At 36.3% G+C, this 21,538-nt stretch overlaps 1 protein-coding gene across 6 annotated transcripts in view; it reads left to right on the forward strand.

Annotated features, from left to right (window-relative positions):
* Positions 1–21,538, forward strand: part of PTPRZ1 (protein tyrosine phosphatase receptor type Z1) — a 133,369-nt gene that overhangs the window by 22,058 nt on the left and 89,773 nt on the right. For 5 of the 6 annotated variants that reach the window (XM_088165708.1, XM_088165710.1, XM_088165711.1 and 2 more), the window contains exon 2: positions 20,112–20,177. In XM_088165708.1, coding sequence (XP_088021834.1) covers positions 20,112–20,177 — 66 coding nt within the window. Of the gene's footprint in view, positions 1–5,361; positions 5,408–20,111; positions 20,178–21,538 lie in introns of those variants that run through there. The other variant, XM_088165709.1, reaches the window with a different exon arrangement.

Consider the following 21,538-nt stretch of genomic DNA (forward strand, 5'->3'; position numbering starts at 1 on the left):
AGGGCAAGAACTAGTATCCAAGAGCTACTCCTGCATTTAAGTGACTTGCATGCTCAGAAAGAAATTAGAAAAAAGTTAACTGCTGCAAATGACCATATAGCAAGCTAAATTTCAAGAAGAGGATTGATTCCAATTACAGATGAACATCTGCTTTCTTTGAGTAGAAAAATAACCAAAACATGGCCAAATATGTGGAGTAATCAGTGTTTGCATGAAAATGACCTATTCAGCATACACTAGTGTAGCCCCTCAAGAACTGTAAACATATACGTAGATTTAAGACAGCAAAGAAAGAAAAAAAACCTTTTTCCTACAGTTACATTCTGTTATTGTCGTTCCTTTCAGTGCAAATATAGAGTTCATAAGAAACAAGACACATTTTAGTGAACTAATAAAATTTGATGCTAATATAAATGTACTAATATATTGCCTGTATAAGAGCAGTGAGCCGATTGTTTTGGCAATAAGCCTGGCACTGCTGGATAAATTGAAATGCAACTCTTTCATCACTGCTTGATTTAGCAATTAGTTGACTTCAAACGAGGAAACATGCACTAGGCAGAGTACAGAATGTGATTTCTCTGTATTAATATTCTAAACTCTTTTATTACATATCTGAATAGTAGGCAGAATTAATTCTGATAGGATTTCCTCTATTTACTAAAAAAAATCCCTAGTCAGGTTGTTATTTTTTATGTTATTTTGCAATTGCATTCAGCATAGGTGAGATATTCCTTCACCTTTAATCTAATTATGACAAGATTAATAATGGCAAGCCTTGAGAAAATAAGTGTGTGACAATTAATAAAAAAGTGAGGTAGATATGAGGGAGTTTGCTTTGTTGATGATGACAAGGCTCAGCCTGTAAATCACCAGTATAAGAGAGGTATGCTGAAAAAAGACAACCATAAAGCTAAATTACAAATCTAAATGAGACCCTGGGGACTAGGAAGATAATGATGTTAATCGAATCTGAGATGTGGGCACAAACATATAGGTGAAAAGTGAAGCTTCGATTTGATATAAGAAAAAGGAAATGTTTGAGAAATGATCTGTAATATGTGACCTCAGAGAACAATCCATCCATCATTCAGTTAACTGCTGACAGCTTAGTTTCCCTGGGGAGTTAATTTGATGGCAACCACCTGCGTTTAGCTGTCATTTTTATGGGAGCTGAGAAGCTGATTCCTACCACAATCAGGCTTTTTGCACTCACCTGACATCCAGCATGAATACACAGATAGGTGTTTGCCACTCTGGGACAGAGAGAGCCACCAAGAGTGGACCAGAGAAATCAATGTGGCCATTAAGGAAGCTCTTGGTCAGCTCCCAAGGTGGCCCCAGGAAGGGGATCTGAATTCTTTCACAGGTGAGCCATCCCTTAGCCACTGCCAGCATTGGCTCATCAGTGACACAGGAGCCTGCCCTAGCAGTACATGAAGGTATGGGCGCCTGCACCAGGCTGGCCTTTGTGTGGTAGGTGTATGGGAACAGCAATTAAAATATTAGAAATCTGGAAATAGATGCATATGAAGTAAAATTTGTCAAGAAGGTTAAATGGACATAAATTGACATAATGGTGAAATCTTGAACTTTCAAGCTGCAAAATAAAGCAAAATTAACAGGAAAAATTAGGAAGGAAATAAAGAAGAAAGAAAATAAACTAGAAGACAGCAGAATGAACTTTGGGTCCTATTCTAAATTAACAAAAAACTTCTTTGAGAAGTCTTCTGGGTTTTGTTTTTTTTTTTTGTACTTTAAGCTTCACATACATGCTATAGTTTTGATTCTGTTTTTCCTAGAATGAGAGATGAAACACTTGTGTCCTGTTTTGGAAAGATATGATGATTTTGTTTTGATCTTCAGCCCAGAAGTAAGTTTTACCAGTGAAGAAATAAAAATGGGCAGATACACACTCTGTTTTTTTGCATGTTGGCCTCAAAAGTGAATTGGTTCAAGTATTTATAAAAAGCCACAATCCTTTCATAATGCCACAATTCCCTAAGATACATTTTCATAAAATTTGGAATTTACAGTAGAAGGTTAGAGCATTCTTAGTTTTTTTTTCTTTCTAATCTCAGCTATGTGTTTGATTGATGCTGTGATGGGCCCTTTCCCCTGTTGCGCCTCAGAGTACAAGAAGGGGGAGAATTAATGCTGATCCATATATTCTATCCATTCAAGGACCAAAGATGCTCCATTGGGATGAATATTAGAACTTCTTTTCTAACGCAGACTTTGATACAGTTATCTACTTCTTGTTGAATTCAGTTGCCTATAATACATGCCTCCTGAAAATTTTAAAAAGGCACTGTTTCCACAAGTTGTATGTAGCCAGCACACCCCCAAGAGATGTGCCTTACTTTTCTAAAGAGAGAGTTTACTTCCTGCTTCTTTCATATGCCAGTCTTTAGAGTGGGTGGTGGGTGGGGAAGGTTTAATTTCTCATGTTCTTTTCTTATTTTGCTTTGGTATACTTGTGCAGGAACCTGTGCTTTGGAAATGGACAGTACTGTTCACCAGACATTATATATAACTTCAACTAAGCAACATTTCAAGCTTGGAAAATTTGCATTTCCTATAAAGGAAACCATATATAATTTATATAATACTTTTTCACAGAAAAGCTATTTTATTTTTATGGAAAGACTTACTCTGATGTAAATCCCTTGAAGCTGATGGTAAAACTGAAGTTACAAGTTAATGATACATAGTATCAGAGAATATTGTGTGAAGTACTAAATGCTGAATTGTAGGAAAGCTATGTGGATATATGAAATATATTTGTTATTAGTGATATGGTATTTATGGACTGAAGAAAGATCATCTTTTTCAGATAAGTGTCAAGATACTCAATTTCTTTACAGATTCATTTTCAGAGTAGAACTTAAGGTACAACTTCAAGATTACCCTTGAAGCCCCAGACTACTGATGTCATTTTAAGAATTCTAGAATTCTCACACACAGAATAAATGGTTGAACAATTTACTCTTAATAATCAATGCCTCTTACTAATTTTCCTATTTTCCTTTACCCTAAGAAATGTATTTTATTCTAAATCATTCTTATACCCTGTATTGGGATAAGCAGAAAATTTAGAGCATTAAGAGATGTTTTGCTTTAAAGAAGAATAGGGTAAGATAAAAATTTCTTTCAGTTCCTTTGTGGAATTTGTGTTCAAGGTATTTGAATTGAAGAAATTTTAGATAATTAATTTTTTGTACTCTCAGATCATACTTGAACTTGATCTCATCAAAATGTGGCAACACTTCCTGTTTCTTTAATGGAGCTACAGTTTCTTGTGCAGAGGTTTGGGTGTGTAAGGGAGACAGGAAGGAGCTTTACAACTAAAACTGTTACATGGTAGTCTGACTTAAAAGTATTCAGGACTTGTCAAAGAAACTAGCAATTAATTCTGAACTCTGTAAAATTTCTATCCTTAAATATAAAAGAGAGATCTCTTCAGCTTGTAATTGTCTTTAGGGGCTCTAAAAAGGTAGGCTCCAGATAAAGAAAAGCATTTCCTTTCATTTAACCCCATGAGTACTGTTAGATGGAAAAGCCTTTACTATGAAAATACTGTTCAACTTAAAACCTCAGTGTGATTCTCTTAGGAAAAACCCCACAAGTATGTATTTCACTATTGAAAATTCCTCCACTTGTGCATAGCAGAGTCATAGGAAAGGTTTTTTAGGAGCAGAAGCTGATGAAGAAGGTTTGTAAACCAGCAGAGAAAGGGTTTTGTGGAGGGAAGACGTGATATCAGTTAGTCCTAGATGAACTCAGAGGGATGGAAGACTCACGATTAGGCAACAATAAACTCAGAAATATAAACGGAACCATTTTGGACACACTGCATTCCTCAGTGCCTTTGGAGTGAGAGATTGTTCAGGTAGAACACTGACCTTCGTGTTATAACATACCCTTGACCAGAAGGTTAGCCCAACAGGGCCAAGCCAGATTCCTCATAAAGATCTGATTTTCTCCTCAAGAGGTATATGGAACCAGCAGGTGTATTGCTGCTTTTCAGGGAAACATTTTGGAAAGGATTCATGTCATTTAAGTGCACAATATCCTACAGTAGGAGCATTTTAATTTGGAAGTCTTGACTCTCACAATGTCTTTTTTAAAAAAATTAATTCCTAATAATGATATATTAATATATTTATAGTGAATCTAGTATCTGGGAGGCCTTTTTCTGGCCTCTCCTATTTCAGAGTCCTGGAATGCAAAATTTCAGTGATGTCTTATAGACCAAAACTGATTTCAGTTGTGTGTTTTAAACAAAAACTAGAACAAAAAAGCGTCTGAGGAGAACAGAATGTTTGTGTGTCTAGTTATGGCAAAGTCAGCCAAGCCAGACTGAGTTGAGGACACCTTATTGGTCAAATGAAGATATTATATCTTCATTTTGGTTTATGTCTAACAGATGTACTGCTGTGACTTGCAGAGTAATTATTTGATGTTAGAAGTTCACTATTATGATATAAGAGAGTAGCATTTTTATTGTACATAGGATATTTCCAGACTCTTTAAATTTTGCGGCTACTTAGTCTAAGGTAGTGGATTGTTTATTTTAAAAGATCATTTTAAACAGTTACCCAAACTATTTTTTTCCTAGCTGTTTAACTGATTTGCAGTTTTTTTGCTGCAAACTGTGTTTTAGGAGAAAAAAGTTTGTATTGTTTGAAACTCTCATCACAATATTCATGCCACTGAAAGCTTGGCTGCCTGTTTTCTCTGCAGACTTATGTAAATTTTCAGGGACCTTGTGTGAATGGAAGGAGTCTGAATTTGTGTCCATGGTAATCTGTTCAATGTGTAGAGGAAGTTACAATGGCCTTAGCCCATGAAAAGGATCAGTTGTTTTCATGGAAAGCAGTCAAGACATGCTTTGAATTCAGATAGTCAACTTAATCAGAGCTGGACTTGGTTTTGTAAGGGTTTCTCTTTGAAAGAGCTGAATGCTGGTCACCTGCTACAATCAGAATACATCATTCATCTGTAAAGGGGCATAAAAATTTAACAGTTAGCTGAAGAATGGATACATCCCTGAAACAAAAGAAAAAAAGTCCTGCAGTAATTTAGAATCTCTGCTTGGGCATGTAGAGGCATGAAAATGCCACAGCTATCCGGACTCATTACCTGCCTTCAGCCACGGGCAGCTGAGTGAATTCACGTTGTGCTTCTTTAGGAATGGGAGTTCAGCAGTGCATGTCCTTGCTGACTTCCTCACTGTGGTGGGAGTCTTGCCTGGGCAAGACTGGCCAGCATACCTGATAGGCAAGACAGAGGGGTTTGAGCAAATGTGGGAATTCAGAGTCATATATCCATCAGAGGATATAAGAAGAAGTCTAGTCCTCCACCTCAGACAAAATGGTTTTGTGTGGTACAGCTTACAGCCCTGGTAAGAAAAAAGACATTGAAACTGTATTTCTCTTTTGTCTTTACTAGAAGAAATCATGTTACATTTGGGCTTTTTTCCCCTGCATTTGAATGAAATTACAGTACAAATATTAGGAGAAATATCATTAGGCAACCTATGTTTATTTGGCTATTGAGCCGAGATTTAATTTACAAGACTGAATAATATTTGTCTCAGCTTCATCTGTTTCAGCTAGTGAAAGTAAAAGTTCCTTCTGCTCCATATCTTAATTAGCCTTCTGCAGAATATTTCCAGAGATTAATGGTAGATGTGTATTAGAGATGGCTTGCTTTTGATGATGAGAAGGATGACAAGGTTAAAAATAGTCATATACAGTGTAAAAACACAATAATGTAAGAAAATAAACAGTTCAGTGTCTATTATTCATGCAAGGTTTTTTTCAGTATCTATCAAGTGCTATTTGAACATTTTCCATGTTACCAATGTTAGCTAAATACATTTTCCTTATTGTTGCATGAAGCTGCCCGAGAGCAGCATTGTAACTACATTTATTGGCCTTCCTTGAAAATGGCATTATCCAACAGCTTAACAGTGGGAAAAGGCAGATCTTTCAATGCAGAGCTCTGAATTAATACAGCAAGGACACCTGATACTTGCCTCAATTTCAATTTAAGAACTGTAAATTCGCAGAATTATTTTCATAAGAACTACTGTGCCCTGTGTGTGTCCACCAGTGGAGATGTTTGGACATTAAAACTGTAACAGGAAACATGGTAGCTGCTCCAGGTGTAAGAGAGAAGACCATTGATGGACAATCACAATCATCCAGGCAGAGGAAAAACACTTAAGTACTGTAATGGCTGGAATTTTTACTGGAAATTTGTTTTCTTTCTCCATGGGAGCAGACAATAGCAGCAAAGATTTCCTTAAAAGTTGCAACAAAAGATAAGAGCGTAGGCAGAGGTATACTGTTAGGGAATATCTCAGATGTTTTTAAAGAGGAAATAGGGATCAATGGCCAGATTCTCTTGGGTCTTCATGTCAAACACAGATAAAGCAGAATTTCTAGAAACTGTTCAAAGGAAAAAGCAATATTGCCAATAATAGTCACTTAAATAAAACTTTGTACAGTAATTGGGTTGAACTGTACAGTGAGGAATCACAGAATTGGAGCATTTGAAAATGCTACTGCCCACGACATAAAGAGTGTACTCTGCAGTGTTATTTAGGCTGAAATCCACTCTACCCTATTCTCTTACAAGGGTAGTGAAAGACAGTATTGTCTAAAACCAGCATTTGCTCTTTGAACAAAGACTGCAACACCAAAGTAAGCATCATGTGATCCCAGTTCTATAAGGCAGCTGCAACTGATGGATCAGAGATTTTTCCTTTTATTAAGTATATCATTTCACATGTTTTGGTTCCCTGATGGAATTTCAGAGACCTAAGGGGCACATTGCTGAAGAGCATCTAGGGACACACTTCTGTGAATTGAAGCAAGACAAGAGTCAGTCATAGCACTTTCTCCAGCCATCTTCTCAAAGTTAGCTTTGTTGTTTACCTGGATATGAAAGTAAATTGTCTATCACAGAACAGTAGATCAATTAATTTTAAGTTTAAATAGTAGTTGTGTTTCCTCTAGGCAAAATGCTGCCACTGTTTCAAACACCATGGATCATTCATGTGCAGTGTGCAAATAGTAGGAATAGCCATGTTGGGTTATCCCTGAATTCAGTATTGTGTGACAGAGGGTAGTGCAGATGTTTCAGAGGAATTGGCGTGAAATCATACAGTAGGTAGAAGTTAAATATTCCCCAATCTTTTCTCGTGTTTCTCATCTATGCTAGGTATTTTTCAAAATGTATTGCGATAAGACCAAGTATATCCTTATAGTTATTTCAGTCTTCATTTAGCTGTTATCTTGAGCAATTTCTTGCAGTGATAATTGCCCAGACAGATGTGAATAAACTGAATCCCTTTACTGCTTTTCTTACTTTCAGCCTCCTCATTAATGCCCCCGGGTGTTCTTGTTCTTCCAAAGAGATGGGAACAAAAGTTCCCAGTCTTCATCTTACCAACATTCATTATTCTTTATATTTGGTTTTTTTCCAAAACAAGTATTCTTAACTTTTTCCATTTCCTTATCTAGAACTTTTCCATGGCCACTTTTATCAATGTTCCCTCTCACCCACATTAATTGTGCTTAGTTATTTTCAAGAAGGCAAGTTCAGTACAGAAAGAAGTTTTCCAGATTATGGCACACTGATGATTTGTTTTAAGGGGCAATAATATTTTTTTCTCCTCCATTTCTCAGATATTTCCAAATGTATGCTTGGACTCCAGCTATGCATTGAATGAAGAACTTGATTTAGCTGTACAGGGATACCCTGGTCTATGCTATCAGCTGATAAAGTTAATTAGAAATCTGACAAAGTTAAAGCAGGGTTTTGTTCAGTGCTTTTGTTCAATCACTTTTTGCTGCTACTTATGTCAAAGTTAATCATCACATGGAATTGTTGCACATTTTCCTTGCCTGTTACAGCTCTTTGAATTTCTTGAAACCTAGTCTTAGCCAGTCTGACTAAATGAAATCTCAGTGCATCACAATGTTTTCCCATATCCTCTTGAATCTTTTCCCTTTCTGGAAAATTAGTAGATATTTTGAAGAAATGTTGCATTTCTATTTAAGCTGGAAATATTTTTATTTTGGGGAACTCTTTAAAAAGCTTGTGCATTTAATTACTTAAGGTAGATGTCAGACTAGAATTTTGCCACCCATGCTGTCCCTTGAAGGTCGATTTGAATTATGGTGCCATCATCACTCTTTAATGACTGATCTAATGTTCACTGGGTAGCCTGTCTGCTGTGGATATTAGAAGAAACGCTTTGGCTTGTTTGTGTTCAAAAGGCACTTTTCAGATTTGCACCAGCAGTGTTACTCTAAGCTTTGTCCTGCTGAGCCATTTACCCATTTTACATGTGGCCATTGAATTCATACTGGTTTGTTACATTGTGCTGATTATTTCATCCTGCTCCCCCTTTGGAATTCAGTTTGCTTTTCTTTGCTAGCCTTTGTGACATACCCACATATATACATATGTATATATAAAATATATATTTATATTTTTACATATTACATATATGTACATAATATATCTGTTATTAGGGCTCAGACTTGTTCTTTTAAAGTCAGCTACATGTTCCTCTCCTCTCAGCAGTTTTTTTTCCTCAAGGCAGCCTCCAGTACCTAGAAATTTAAACCTTCCTTGCTCACTTAAAGAAGTGAGTTTTAGCACTCTGCTCATTTTGTCTATTTAGGCCTGCACCCTTCAATTGAAGCATTTATAAGAAAACAGGCAGAGAGAGAGAGCTTTTTTTAAGGCCATAGGTAAACTTTCAGGCCATTCCCTATTCATAACTCTGCATCACTAGGCGTGATATGTAAGTCAGGCTTCCTCCCTAGCACAATGGCAGAAGTGTCTAAATGGCCCTAGGACAAAGCACCCTAATTATGTGCCCAATGAGTACTCACGGCAGACACTCTGAATCCAGCCTATTCAAGTTTTTCCCCGTACCATAAAACCTTTATATAAATATTCATAAGAGAGAGGGAGACAGGCAGACATGCTTCACAAGCTGTTAATTAATGCCTTTACCCACGGTGTTATTGCTCTACACCTAAACCAAGGACAGGCTGTGTTTATCAAGGGCTTTGAGGATTTGAAGAGCCTGCAGTGGGAGTTCAGTGTTAAAATCCTCTTCTGGTACTGATAGTTCATCACTGAAGAGCCAAAACCTCTTATCTGTGTTGGAAGCTGAGATATGAACCAGCAAAGAGTTTGGGCAGGTGAATTCCCAGTGAGGGAATGACGTTATCAGTCCTGGTGTAAATTCACTAGCCTCTTTAGTGCATTGAAACTTAAGTACAAGAGTCAAGTATGCCCATGCTCCTAGCTTACCCTACATTTTTAGATAATGTTTTCCTGATTCTGGTTTCTGTTAATTAATGGAGCAATTAATTTATTTATTTATTGGCTATAAAAATAATTCAATCCTGGTACATGAGTAAATGCATGTTTTTCTAGTTAGGCACATTGTATTTAACTTCTTCACGTTTCAGTGTATAGTTTGTAATACAAATTTGCCTATGAATCACAATGACATTCCCAGGCTTCCAGATTTTCTTTTCAAAGATTTAATTTCTCACTATTAGAAAGTCGCAGTCGATTTGCAGTCGGTTATTGAGTGTTGACAGGTGACTGCCAAAGTATGAACTTTCAGTTGTGTTGAGCTAATGGGAGCCTAGGACGAGTTCTGCAATAGGATTCTCAGTTCAAACTATGTTATACACTCAGTGTAGGATTGCAAGTTAACAAGAGGTCAGAACCTCCATTTTGTGGTTCAGTGCACAAATTAAGGCTTTTCATGGAGTGCCATCACCATCTGAGACCTGTGAAAACGTTTTTTACTACCTTAGCAAAAGATTGGATTATATGGGAAATGGTTATTGCAGGAAGGTGAAATTTCTTGTTTACAATGATTTTTCAAATCATGGTACTATCGCCTTATGGGGCTATTATTTCCATATTTTGGGTCAAATCTTGCTTAACTCAGTTTATGTCTTCTGTCAGAATTCAACTGGCATTAGAACTGAAAGAATATGAACTAACAAAATATTGGTGTGGGGTTTTTTTTTCTGAAATCACAAAACTGCATTGCCTTCTATTACTGTTATGTAAAATGTGCATGAAGTAGACATGAGGAGGATGGGTAGGTGATAGTTGTATGCGACTGTACAGTGGTTTTGTGCTCTGTCTGCATTCACATAGGTCTTATGTTGCTTCCCAGTAAGATTTACCATCCCACTCCAAGATGAAGAGCTTATTGATGAAATACAAATGAGCAAGATACATAACTATGTAGATCGTGCAAAATCTGATCTAAACATCTCACTCTACTTCCAAATATGATTAGTATCTGAATTCCAAAATTGTCTTTGAAGTTCCAGTTTTGTAGGTGATTGGTACAGGACTAGGATGAGATTCCTATTTCCTTCTTGGTACTGTCTTGGGCTTATATAAAACATGAGACAGACTTTGACCCTAAAACCATATCAAATGGTCACTACAAAGTAGATAACAAGTAACTGAAGAGAATTAAAAATAAAGTCAAGAAAGCGAGTGTGAAGAAAAGGGATTTTAAATTGGTCTGCCTGGCCTTATTTTATTTGATATCCTGCCCCCCTCTCTTTTTTTAAAAAATTAAATCTGCATCATAAAAGAAAAAATCAAGTGTTAATATTGCTGTAATTAGCTACAATAAAAAATCACTTCCAGGAGCAATCAGTACACCATGATATTTTCAGCAATCTGTGAAAGTAGAAATATTGTTCTGTAGAACAATACACCATATTTGTGTGTGTTTGATGAAGTAGGGGACCAGATACTGAGCATTTGTTTTTTAAAACACAAGTAAAACATGCTGGTCAGCAAAAGTCTAGTGTGAACTCTCAGTGCCTGGGTTGTATGAAAATACAGCAGTGGTAAGGCACTCTACCTATCTAAATCTATCATAAACACTACCTGCATGGTGCAGGAGTTGGCAAAACACAGAGGAAATTCCAGACCATCGTCTGGAACTCCAAGCCATCCCCCTTTTTTTGGTGCTCTTATTTTTACGTAACTTCCCAAAGTAATAATAAGAAGCTAAAACAATGTCATTTAATCTGTCCATATTGACTTTTAAATTTTTGAAATAAACTTCTGAATAGCTGAAGTGAAATGATAAAATGATATCCCACCAAAAGCAGAGGCCATACTAATTAAGCTTGTGACTGTGTGTCCTTGGTAGCTGTAAGACCTGGACAAGGATTATGGGAACTTCAGCTCCACCCAACCACACCAGACCATCATCAGTCAGCCCCTTCCAACTGCCACCATCTCTAAGCAAAGCTCAAAGATCTGGGAAAAATTCCGGCTGAGTACACTAATTTTTTTTTTCTGATCTATGTGACATGTACTTCTTTTTTCCAGTAATTTTTAGGTTATATTTAAAATATATCATGGTGAAATCTCACTTCGAAATAGTACTTGGACTGAGAGTCAGCAGGTAAGGTTCAGCTTATTCAACAATAAGTTTCCAAAAGGCTTTTGTAATTTTATACAGCAGGAGTCAGACTGAAAAGTGACACTTAGGCAAAAGACAGACATCCAAGTCCAAAGTTACCCAAGTCCTGAAAGTGCTGAGAAATAAATGCCTGACTTTACAGATACTTCACTTCTTACCCTGAAAGTCTCCTGAATGTTTGAAATTCTGCTTTAGAGAATTTCTTAATCTGGATAGCAGGGAGCAGCCTGGAGTCTTTTTCATATCTAACTCCTATTTCTAATTTTAAAAATTAATGATCTTTCAGGCATCCTTTAAAAATTAAACGTTATCAGAATAGGTTAAAAGACACATTTGTACTGTTAAGCTTCATGTAAGCTGTTGCTGACACAAATTCTTTCCGCTGCATCCTACTGGCTTGAAAATTCCATGAATATCTGGAGACGGGTTCTTCTTCCTCTGACAGGGGAGAGGTGAATCTATGGAGCAATTGCTCCTGAAGAGCACCCAAAAGACAAGTATAAGGCATCTGCAGGGGGAGAGGGAAGGTCCTGCCCTTTGCTCAGGGCGAGGGGAACTGAGGACCTGTAGGGTAAAAGGCAGCATAGATTTTGTATCAACTCAGTGTATTGTTAAATACAGTATCATGAATAAATTTTAAAGTAATTGCATTGTTCTGATTATTTTCTCTGTGATCTCCCTTATGCCACTATATTAATAAATCTGCTGAATTCAAGTAAAAAAAGAAAATTATTTAAAAAATCATAACACAAACCCATAATTACATGTCTTTGATTTGTGTTTCTGCTGTGCCAGTGTTTGTCATATTTTTCTCTATTGTCCCTATCAATCGTGAGACACTTTTCTTTTACAAATTATGTGTTTCTGTGATGAGTTGCAATAAGGAAAATGGCTAAAGGAAAAGAGTAAACATGACATTTAAAATATGATGTTATCATAAAGAAGAACAATGTGTGTGTATGTATTTATATACTTCTTTTTGACAAATCCTTATAGATGAACATTTATGTGGACATACTGATGCACATATATAATATAATTGTTAGGATTTGTCAAAAAATGGCAGGTTGTATATTGGTTGACATGTTTTTATTTGCTTTGTTTTCATTATGTTCGTATATTTTCTATGAAATAGATATTTTTAGAGATATGCAGTTGCTATTGGGTTCTCATGGTGAGATTTGGAATTTTTCAGTCTTGATGTTGCAGTGTGTAGTTTCCTCAAGGGAGTAGAATGATGCTGGTATTGTTTTATAAAAGGTATGTGGCACAATCCCTAGACTTGTTTGAATACTTACAAGAAAATAATGTGGCTGTATGTTAGGGGAATTAACCCTTGGAGCGGTGGAAATAAGACACACAGCTACATGGTCAGGATAGGAAGGAGACAATTTATTCTAACACACCTTGCTTAAGTAGAATCACTCGCTACCCCAGGGACAGAATACAACTGATTGGTCCAGAGAAAGTAACACCTCTTTCCCAGGCCTTTCTCACGTATCCAGCAGGTGTTTATCTTTGTTATTAATTCTTCTCTTATGTTTACGTTAGAGAAAAATGGGTAGCTTGGGAACGAACCCAAGCTAAGCCTGAGAAAATTGGACTGGAAAAATTCTCAGAAGAGGTTTTCCTGGGCCTAATAGCCACAAATCATCCCAAGCAACCTCTCTTTTCCCCATGGTTATTGAAAAATAATTTCATTGAGACTGTAATATGACTGGAGGGATAATGGTTGAGTAGAATTTGCAATTCCAGCATCAAATAAATGGGAAAGGAAAATGTATAATTAAAAACTTCTCTTATAAGGAATATCTTTCTCTCCACCAACATCTTCAAAGGAGCCAGTCTAAGGCTATTCATTCAGGTCCCCAAGATGATTTTAGCCATTGAGATATTTTGCAAAAGACAAAGTTTCTAACAGCTTGACTTTACAATCCCTACTTTACTAAAAAAACATTTATTTCAGTAAATGCTCCTTTGGGATGACTTGCATAAGGTTTACTCTCAAGAGTTTTAGATAATTATTGCCAAAGATTTAGAGCTTTGCTGGTTGATAGCTGCTAATATTAACAGGCAGAGAGGTGTTGAAGAAACATAGTAATTTTAAAAACACAACTTTTCAAAAGCTGGTTAAATGTGAACTCTGGGATTTTTGGATGTAGGAGTTAAATTTGTTTTATTTTTCATTGTACTTTTATCACAGTGTTTCTTGTTTGCTGGAAAGGGAATTGTGAATATTTTTACTTAGGTGTGAAATATAAGAAACAAAGCACATATTCTTCATTCCTAATTATATTTGTTACAGTTCTTGATGCATGATTTTGCTAGCAATTGGGATCATTTAAGTTATTGGAATACCTAGGATGTTGAAGAGCATTGTGCAAATAAAATTATGTTACCTTAACTATTTATATTTAATCAAAGTTCAGTTGTTTTTATTTATATCTATTTCTTACTTCTCTGGTACTGCTATAAGAGAAATAAATTAATTTTGAAATCAAATATCTGTAGTTTCCCCGACTTGATTAATTTCTTGTTTCTTCATGCCTGATCTGGATTTACTTTTTATTTGTATGATTCCATGATTTTGCATGTATTACATTAAAAGACTCTTCGGGTATGGGGAAAAGAATCTGGGTAACAACAGAGTTATAAAAGAGTATGTGATAGGAATCGCTCCTTGGTACCTTCTTTTTTTCAATATCAGTTCCAATTTCTATCATAAACACCACCTTGTCTCAGTTCATACGTGGGACAAGGCTGTAACATTTTTGGGGAATTACAGTCTTCTTAAGTCCCTCCTGGTTTTGCCTTTGGACATGTTTTTAGGTGCTTCAGCACCAATCTAATCCTGTAGTTTTGCAAGGCTGTCTCATTCTGCAGGTCCTTAAATTATTGATAAATCTTTGTGTTTAGCCCAAGGGCTTCACAGGCACTTAATTTAAACACTGATAAGTGCCATTCTCCCATCCAAAAGCTGTCCTGTTACCTTGCTCTCTGTGAGCAGACACTTAAAGGCTATGTCAGTGACCAGAGAAGCCTTAAAGTTTGCTATAGATAATGCTTCAACTGTTGGGAAATGGCTGTGTGGGAGGCTGAATTCTATCAGACCATTTGGGTGTACAAGATCCCAAGTGGAAGGAGACATCTAACATTTCCTACCACTTTGCCTGTAGTCAGAGTGTAGGTGGCAGCTCGTAATTTAACTGTATTGAATCATGCCCTAGAGTATCCCTGCCAATTTCCACTGGCTGCTTAGGAATTTCAGGGCCACCTCAGCATGTAAAATTCCAGAGGAGTAGAACCTAAATTGGTCAAACTGGAGCCCATGTTACCTTTGCATGTACAAATGTGTTGGAAAATCGTGATTAAATATAGTTTATAAACCTTAGCTTATGCCACAGGTATTATATTTTTAATTTGTGGCACTATTCACTGTAAAGTTGTGACAGGTGAAGTAAGCAGTGTGTCTATTAATTCTCTGGCGCTTAATAATAACTTTTAAATTAGAACAGTCAATCTTTTTCTTCTACTTTTTCTTCTATTTTTTTTTTTTTAACTTAAACACAATTTGTGTTAGCAAATAAACACAACAATGACCAAATTGTGAGAAGAGTTTTATTTTGGCTTTATATTTAGTGCAGGAAAGGTCTCACTTGTCAATGTGTATTGGAAGGAGCAGCCTACACTCAAATGTGATGGAGGGGAGTCATGTACCAAAGCCTGAAATAAGCCTACACAGAAGAAACTGTGGGTAAAAAGAAAATTTTTAAATTTCTCTAAGGGTGTGAGAGTTCTCAGGCAGATCTTGACAGAAGACTTAGACACTTTCACATTCAGGAAAAAGAATATATGACATGGTAGAGGTGGGTTATTAAAGTATTTCTGTGGTGTTAAGAATTTTACAGATGACATTGCAGAATTAAATACATTCATAAGAAGAGGGAGACCTTACTCAGGCAAATGTAGATCACTTAAAGGGATTTATAATTAGCTACTGTCTTAAAACATCAAGACTGTTACCAGGTTCTGTTCTGAATCTTTTCATTTATTATTCACTTATTTCAGTTGAGGCAATGAAGCTACACCATCATAAGGTCTATGAAAGATATAGAAGTGGATTCTATGACCTTCCTGTCAGTGAAAGAGACTAAAATAAGTGAATTTAAATTGTGGAAGAAGCAATCAATTTATTACCAGATATGATTTTGCACAGTTTTACCTCTGTTTAGCGTTCTCAGAATCAGAACCTGTATAATGAAACTCTATGGGACCTATTTAATGGTATTCTTTTCATATTTAACAAGCACTGAGCATCTCTTTTGTTAATTACATGTATCTTCTTTTTAAAAAAGTTATTTTTGCAGTTTTTCTTCCTCTCTTTGACTTCTTTCCAGCAATTTTGTCTGGTGTCCCACTTCTTAGCTACTAGCCATGCACAGGTTCTCTTTCAGCTACTCTGTATAAGCATTGCTATTACCATACCATTTCATCTTGTTCTACAATTCCTAATTCTTCTCCAGTGAAGATATGTTATCTTAATCTGCAAATAAGCCACTTTCCTGATAACCTGTCTCTGATAATAACCGATGCCAACTGACAAGGCAAGTGGATTAAAAGAGGGCAAATATGCAATGAGAATTACCCAGTGTAATCCTCCCAATTTCATCAACAGACTTTGTGAGCCAAAAGTGGTGTCACTGTATTTAAGAAGTGTTTGTGGATTTCTCCTTCACAGATTTTTAAATAATTTCCAAAACTGTGTAATCCTCTTGATATTCGTAGCTTCCCACTTCTGCTGTCAGTAATGCCAGTGTACATAGCTGAGCTCTCATGAGACACAATCTACTTGAAACAAGAGCTTCTGTGTTTCTCAAAGAGAAGATTATCACAGCTTTCAGTGATTGCTCATCCTTGCTGGTATTCCGAGAGTTCCTGTGCACTTCCTTGGCCCAAGAACCATGCATTGGATCTTCCCCATATAAATTGGAATTTTAATACCAACAAAAGGCTTTATCTCCATTGCTATACTGCATTGCCATTATCCACTTATACCAGATGAATGCTTATGACTTTGGAATCTATCCTCTTTTCTCTCAAATCAGATTTTAGGAAGAAAATATTGAATGGACCATGTATTCCGTGACCAAATAATGTTTGTAATCTAAATGCATAGCTCATAATGTCTACCTGTACATGCAGAACACTAGTGTCCTATTTGTTGATCTCACTAAACCTGGCATTACTTAATGTGTCCCAATTCCCACAGATAAATCATTCTGGTGCTAGAATCTCATAAATGCCAGCTTCACTGCAAGTTCAGACTGAGTGGAGGTAAAACCACAAGGAGGTTTTCCCTTTTTCCTGTTGAGTCTGGCAACTGGTATGTCTTGACACTGCTGTGGCACAAAGGACATAGGTGGTAACATTACAGTATCCTGGTATAAATATCAGTCCCAGATTATGTCTGAGCTTGTATCCTTTGTAGCGAAGCAGCATCCACAGACTCTTGAGCATTTTCCTTAGAAAGCCCTTTTATACCACGGCTCAGGAGAGGGATCTCTGGTGGATACTTGGAGCTCGTTGCCTCAGCACCTCTGAGAGGAATTTCCCCAACAGAATTGCCCAACAGAGGTTTAAGGTCCCATTTCCTCCTCTATATCTCTTTTTTCTGGCACGAGTGTCAAATCAACAGGATCTCCCTCACATACAGTTCTTTCTGTTAATCATTAAAGCTAATAATTTTTCACCTTTAAATATGCATAAACATATTGAGGATTAGAATGTTTCATTCACAGCACGAAATCTAAAGAAACTCAACTGAGGCAAGTAAGTACAAAAGAAGAAATGTCAGAAAGAAGAAAATCTGATTATTTATACTTTTTAAACAGGAAAAAGTATCTATAAGATCTTATTACTCCTAGCACTATGCTTTAACCAGAGATCATGTTCTCTCTTTGGCCTTGTGACTGAACATGAGGCAGGGTCAGTCACAAATCAGTCAGTCTTGCTACCCATGAATAGCAGGGGAGCATTTGCCACCATTACTTCTGATTTCATGGGCCTTGGGCACTGGGGCACGTACTTGACAGAATATAAAAAGAAACAAGTCTTACAGCTTCATACAGAAAAATTTTACTTTGAATGAGAGTAGTAAAAGAGAGAGGGGAAAAAGCATTTAATGATATCTTGCATGTCTCCTTAATAGGCATAGAAAGATACTCATAAAACTGTTTAAGACATGATCTCAAAACCAAGCTGCCCTGTTTCTGTGAATAAATCAACAATTTAAGGAAACATGTTCAATCACTTCCTGGAAACGAAAAAGAATATTTCGTATTTTTTGCTTCATAAAGCCACACCTCATCTACGAAATTCAAACTATTTTGGTCACTGGCTGGAGACGTCAGTCAGTGTCACAGGAGTCATGCAGACTGTCAAGCTGATCAAGTTCAATCAGTACCATAGATTTACGTATAAAACCACAAACTTGACATCAGTTTTGCCTTCTCTTTTTTTTTTTTTTTTTTTTGTGAAGATGTTCTTCCCATCTTCATTTAAATTAAATGCAAGGAATTTAAATATGGTATTTAAACAGAAGTACCTGCAGTCATATATCATCAGCAAAAGGGATATTGATTGATTAGCTTTAAATAAAATAAACTAAAAAATAAAATCATTTCCTTCCAGGTGGTTTCTACACATTAGCTGTTTAACACTGACAGTTTAAACAGCAATAGAATGCATGGTTGTGTTACCCAGGGCAATTTACACCAGCAGCTCAAAGGAGCAATTGCTGTGTGGCTCAACCTCACACTCACACAGCACTTTGCTCCACCACTCATGCTAGCGATGAATTTTCAGTCATTTCCCAGATGAAATATGCTTTTCTTCCCCGACTTCTGCCACATATTTAAAATGTAAAGAGACAAGACCAAAACCACTGAGAGTCCCTGCAGGTGCAAGAAGGTTCATGGCTGTGAGTGTGCTGTGTAGGGACTGTGGACACACAGCTGGCAAATAACAGAGGAAAGAAGGTGTATCAACTCCTGACACCTCCTGGAATCTTTAAAGATTTCCTGTAACATTTAATGGGTCTATAAGTGTGTAATGCACCAAACAAAGTAAACCTTGCCCTTTTATTTTCTTATTCATTGAAACTATCACTCTTTGTTCATCAGAACTCCCTGTGAAACTTATAAAGTAGTGGGAAGCCCTCATGCCCTGGCTTAGTTTGCATGTGACTGCTCAACAGATTGCAGGAAGTAACAACTGGGAGGACAATGGATAAAGTAGGCAACGGAGACATTTGTGAATCACAACTTACACAGCTTTCTTTTCCATAATTAATTGAAGGAGTAGGCACAATACACATTGACTTGGAAATGTGGTCCAAAGACAGCTTTGGTGCATGTAAATCCTTTTCCACTGCCCTTCCTTACCTGTGAGGTTTGATCTCAGTTAGGAGTGAATGTTGTGAATTGTTACAAGGGATACTTCGGTATTTTTTGGCAGGGAGGGAGAAGGAGAAGAGAAAAATATTAAAGGACAATCACATCACATGGAGGAAACAGAAGTCTGGTGAAGTTTATAAAACATGGACTTCAGATAAGTAGCAGAAAGTCACTGTAAGACACACAAACGTGTAAACTTGCAAAGAGCAATTATAATTTAACATCCTGTAATCAGTACAACGTTTCTGCATGAAAGAAAAATAAATGAATGTTATGAAGCTCTTTCATTAAATTATTTATTGCAGAGTATGAGCAGAATTCTGTGGCATTTTCTCAAGGAAGCAATCCATATATGTTTTCAACACGCTTGAGGGCAAATATTTCTTAGATAATCTGTATTGTATTTCTCTAGAACAGTAATGAGGTTGGTTAACATTATGGCTCTTGAAATGATGGTCTCAAAAAGCATGAATCTGCAATTTACATGCTTTAGTAATTATTAGGGGGCATAGTCATCTATTTGCCCACATCTCTGTGTTACTAGAATCGCCCTAGGACTGGCATAGAGAATAACAGTGAAGGTTATTCAGTAGTCAGAGTAAGTCAATGAGCATTTATACAGTTAGATATTTTTCTCTAGAAAAATATAATATAATTTAAAAGTGACTAGTATCTGACCTTCTTTCTCCATCAAATTTATGGACATACAAGTTATACTTTATAATTATAGAACACAATGAAATTATATTTTTGAATATTTCATTCATTCAATATATAATTTATCTTGTATCATCAATACAAAGTTACAGAAAACATGTAAAGTCGTGACCACACTGAAGCAAAAGTTTAACTGTCACTGTCATCCAGGCTATCTAGAATGGTTCTTTCAAAGGAAATCACAAAATAGGATTTCTTCGGGAAATTTTCTATTTGCTTTCCTTGTGTCCTTAATATGCTACAATGTTAATTATATTTAGATTCTGTTTAACCAGTACTTATTATTTTAGGTCCAAGATTAGGACAGAGTAAATTATTCATCCTTAATTTAAAAAGTGATTATCTTGTTGGAGGGGAGCATGGCATCAACACTGCAAGGTCCTGTTAGGCTTCTGGTTTTAATATTGTAAATTATTTCTATTTTGCAGATTTGCTGTACGGATACTACAGACAACAGAGGAAATTGATTGAAGAGATTGATTGGTCATATACAGGTAAGCAAAGCTGTCTATTGAATAACTTATTTTGCTTTGCTATTTACATGTTCATTGTTACAATTTTAAGAGCCTCATGTGTCTGTATACCACTTGCCATGTGCCTAAACAATTGCTAAAGTGTAGGATATGGAATCTGAAAAATACAGGAACTTTTACAATAGGAAAGTATTTTCATTTATTTAGATTAGTATTTTAATCTACTTAGTAATAGATTGCATCTATTACTTTTGGAAAGAGAAAGTCCTTGTTCTTAAAACCTCAACCTGAGACCTGACTTATTTGTTGAAGGCTGGACCAGTAAATTGTTATATGCTCCTTAATCCTATCAATATTATTGTTCTAGTAAATCTGAAAAGCATTCAGAAAGGCTGAAACAAGGCACAGCACATTATGTGAAAAAGAAGCTCTCTGTATACTGCATATGAACTTCTACCCTGTGCTTGTGAGCACTTGAACAGCCTTTCCATGTCCCACCCTGACTCTCCTAAAAACTCAGTCACATTGTCTCTCATTTGCATGAGTAAGAAAGATATACCATTAAATTCTTCATGACCATTGCCTCATTAAAGAACAATGGAAAATTCACAATTGGCCTCTTACGTTCTTGTCAAGTCAAGTGCTTTCAGTAAGGTAATTTTATCCTAGGTGTCTTTTGCCCAACGTGTAGGAAGTGAGTTCTTATGGATGTGTGTAGGCTCTTACATTTTAAATTGCTTAAGTTACTGTTTCAAAAATACCAAACTATGAAAAATAAGGACTGTCAAATTTCAATCTTTCATAAATTTGATTCAAAATATGTTCCTGTAGTTAAGAAAAATTACAACATTCTTTTTATTTCTCTCACTCTCAGTTTCAAGACAGCTTTTATCTTCTAGTGTAAAACATATCTTGCAAGTTTTAAGCCTAGAGAGAATTGAAACCGGCTAGCCATAAACCCTTCCAAATGAGATTTATAATGAAAACTCCCACTTACAGAGATTGTAGTGCAAAATTCAAGCATAAGATAAATCAATACAGTTTTTCATGTTCAAAGTCGATCCATTTTTTAATATTGTAGTTACAGGACTACAAGGATAAACATCCTGGATTCCTGGTGACCAGAGGGCAATCTTTAAAGGATAGCAAATGGGGTTTGTTTAGGATATCAGAGGATATAGCTCTTCCCTAGGCTGCATAGAGCACCCATGCACTGTGCAGCTGGCTACAGCATCCACAGGTCACCCTTAATGGATATTTTGTATGGAAAAATAGCACAGACTTGGCATGTCATATGATCCATACCTGTTGTTTCTTTCCCTTAACATGTGAGATACCTATGTGTAGTCATCTCAATTCATATGCTTTGCTGTAGTGACTTC

The sequence above is a fragment of the Sturnus vulgaris genome, chromosome 5 (genome assembly GCF_052056855.1).
Source record: "Sturnus vulgaris isolate bStuVul1 chromosome 5, bStuVul1.hap1, whole genome shotgun sequence".
NCBI lineage: Eukaryota > Metazoa > Chordata > Aves > Passeriformes > Sturnidae > Sturnus > Sturnus vulgaris.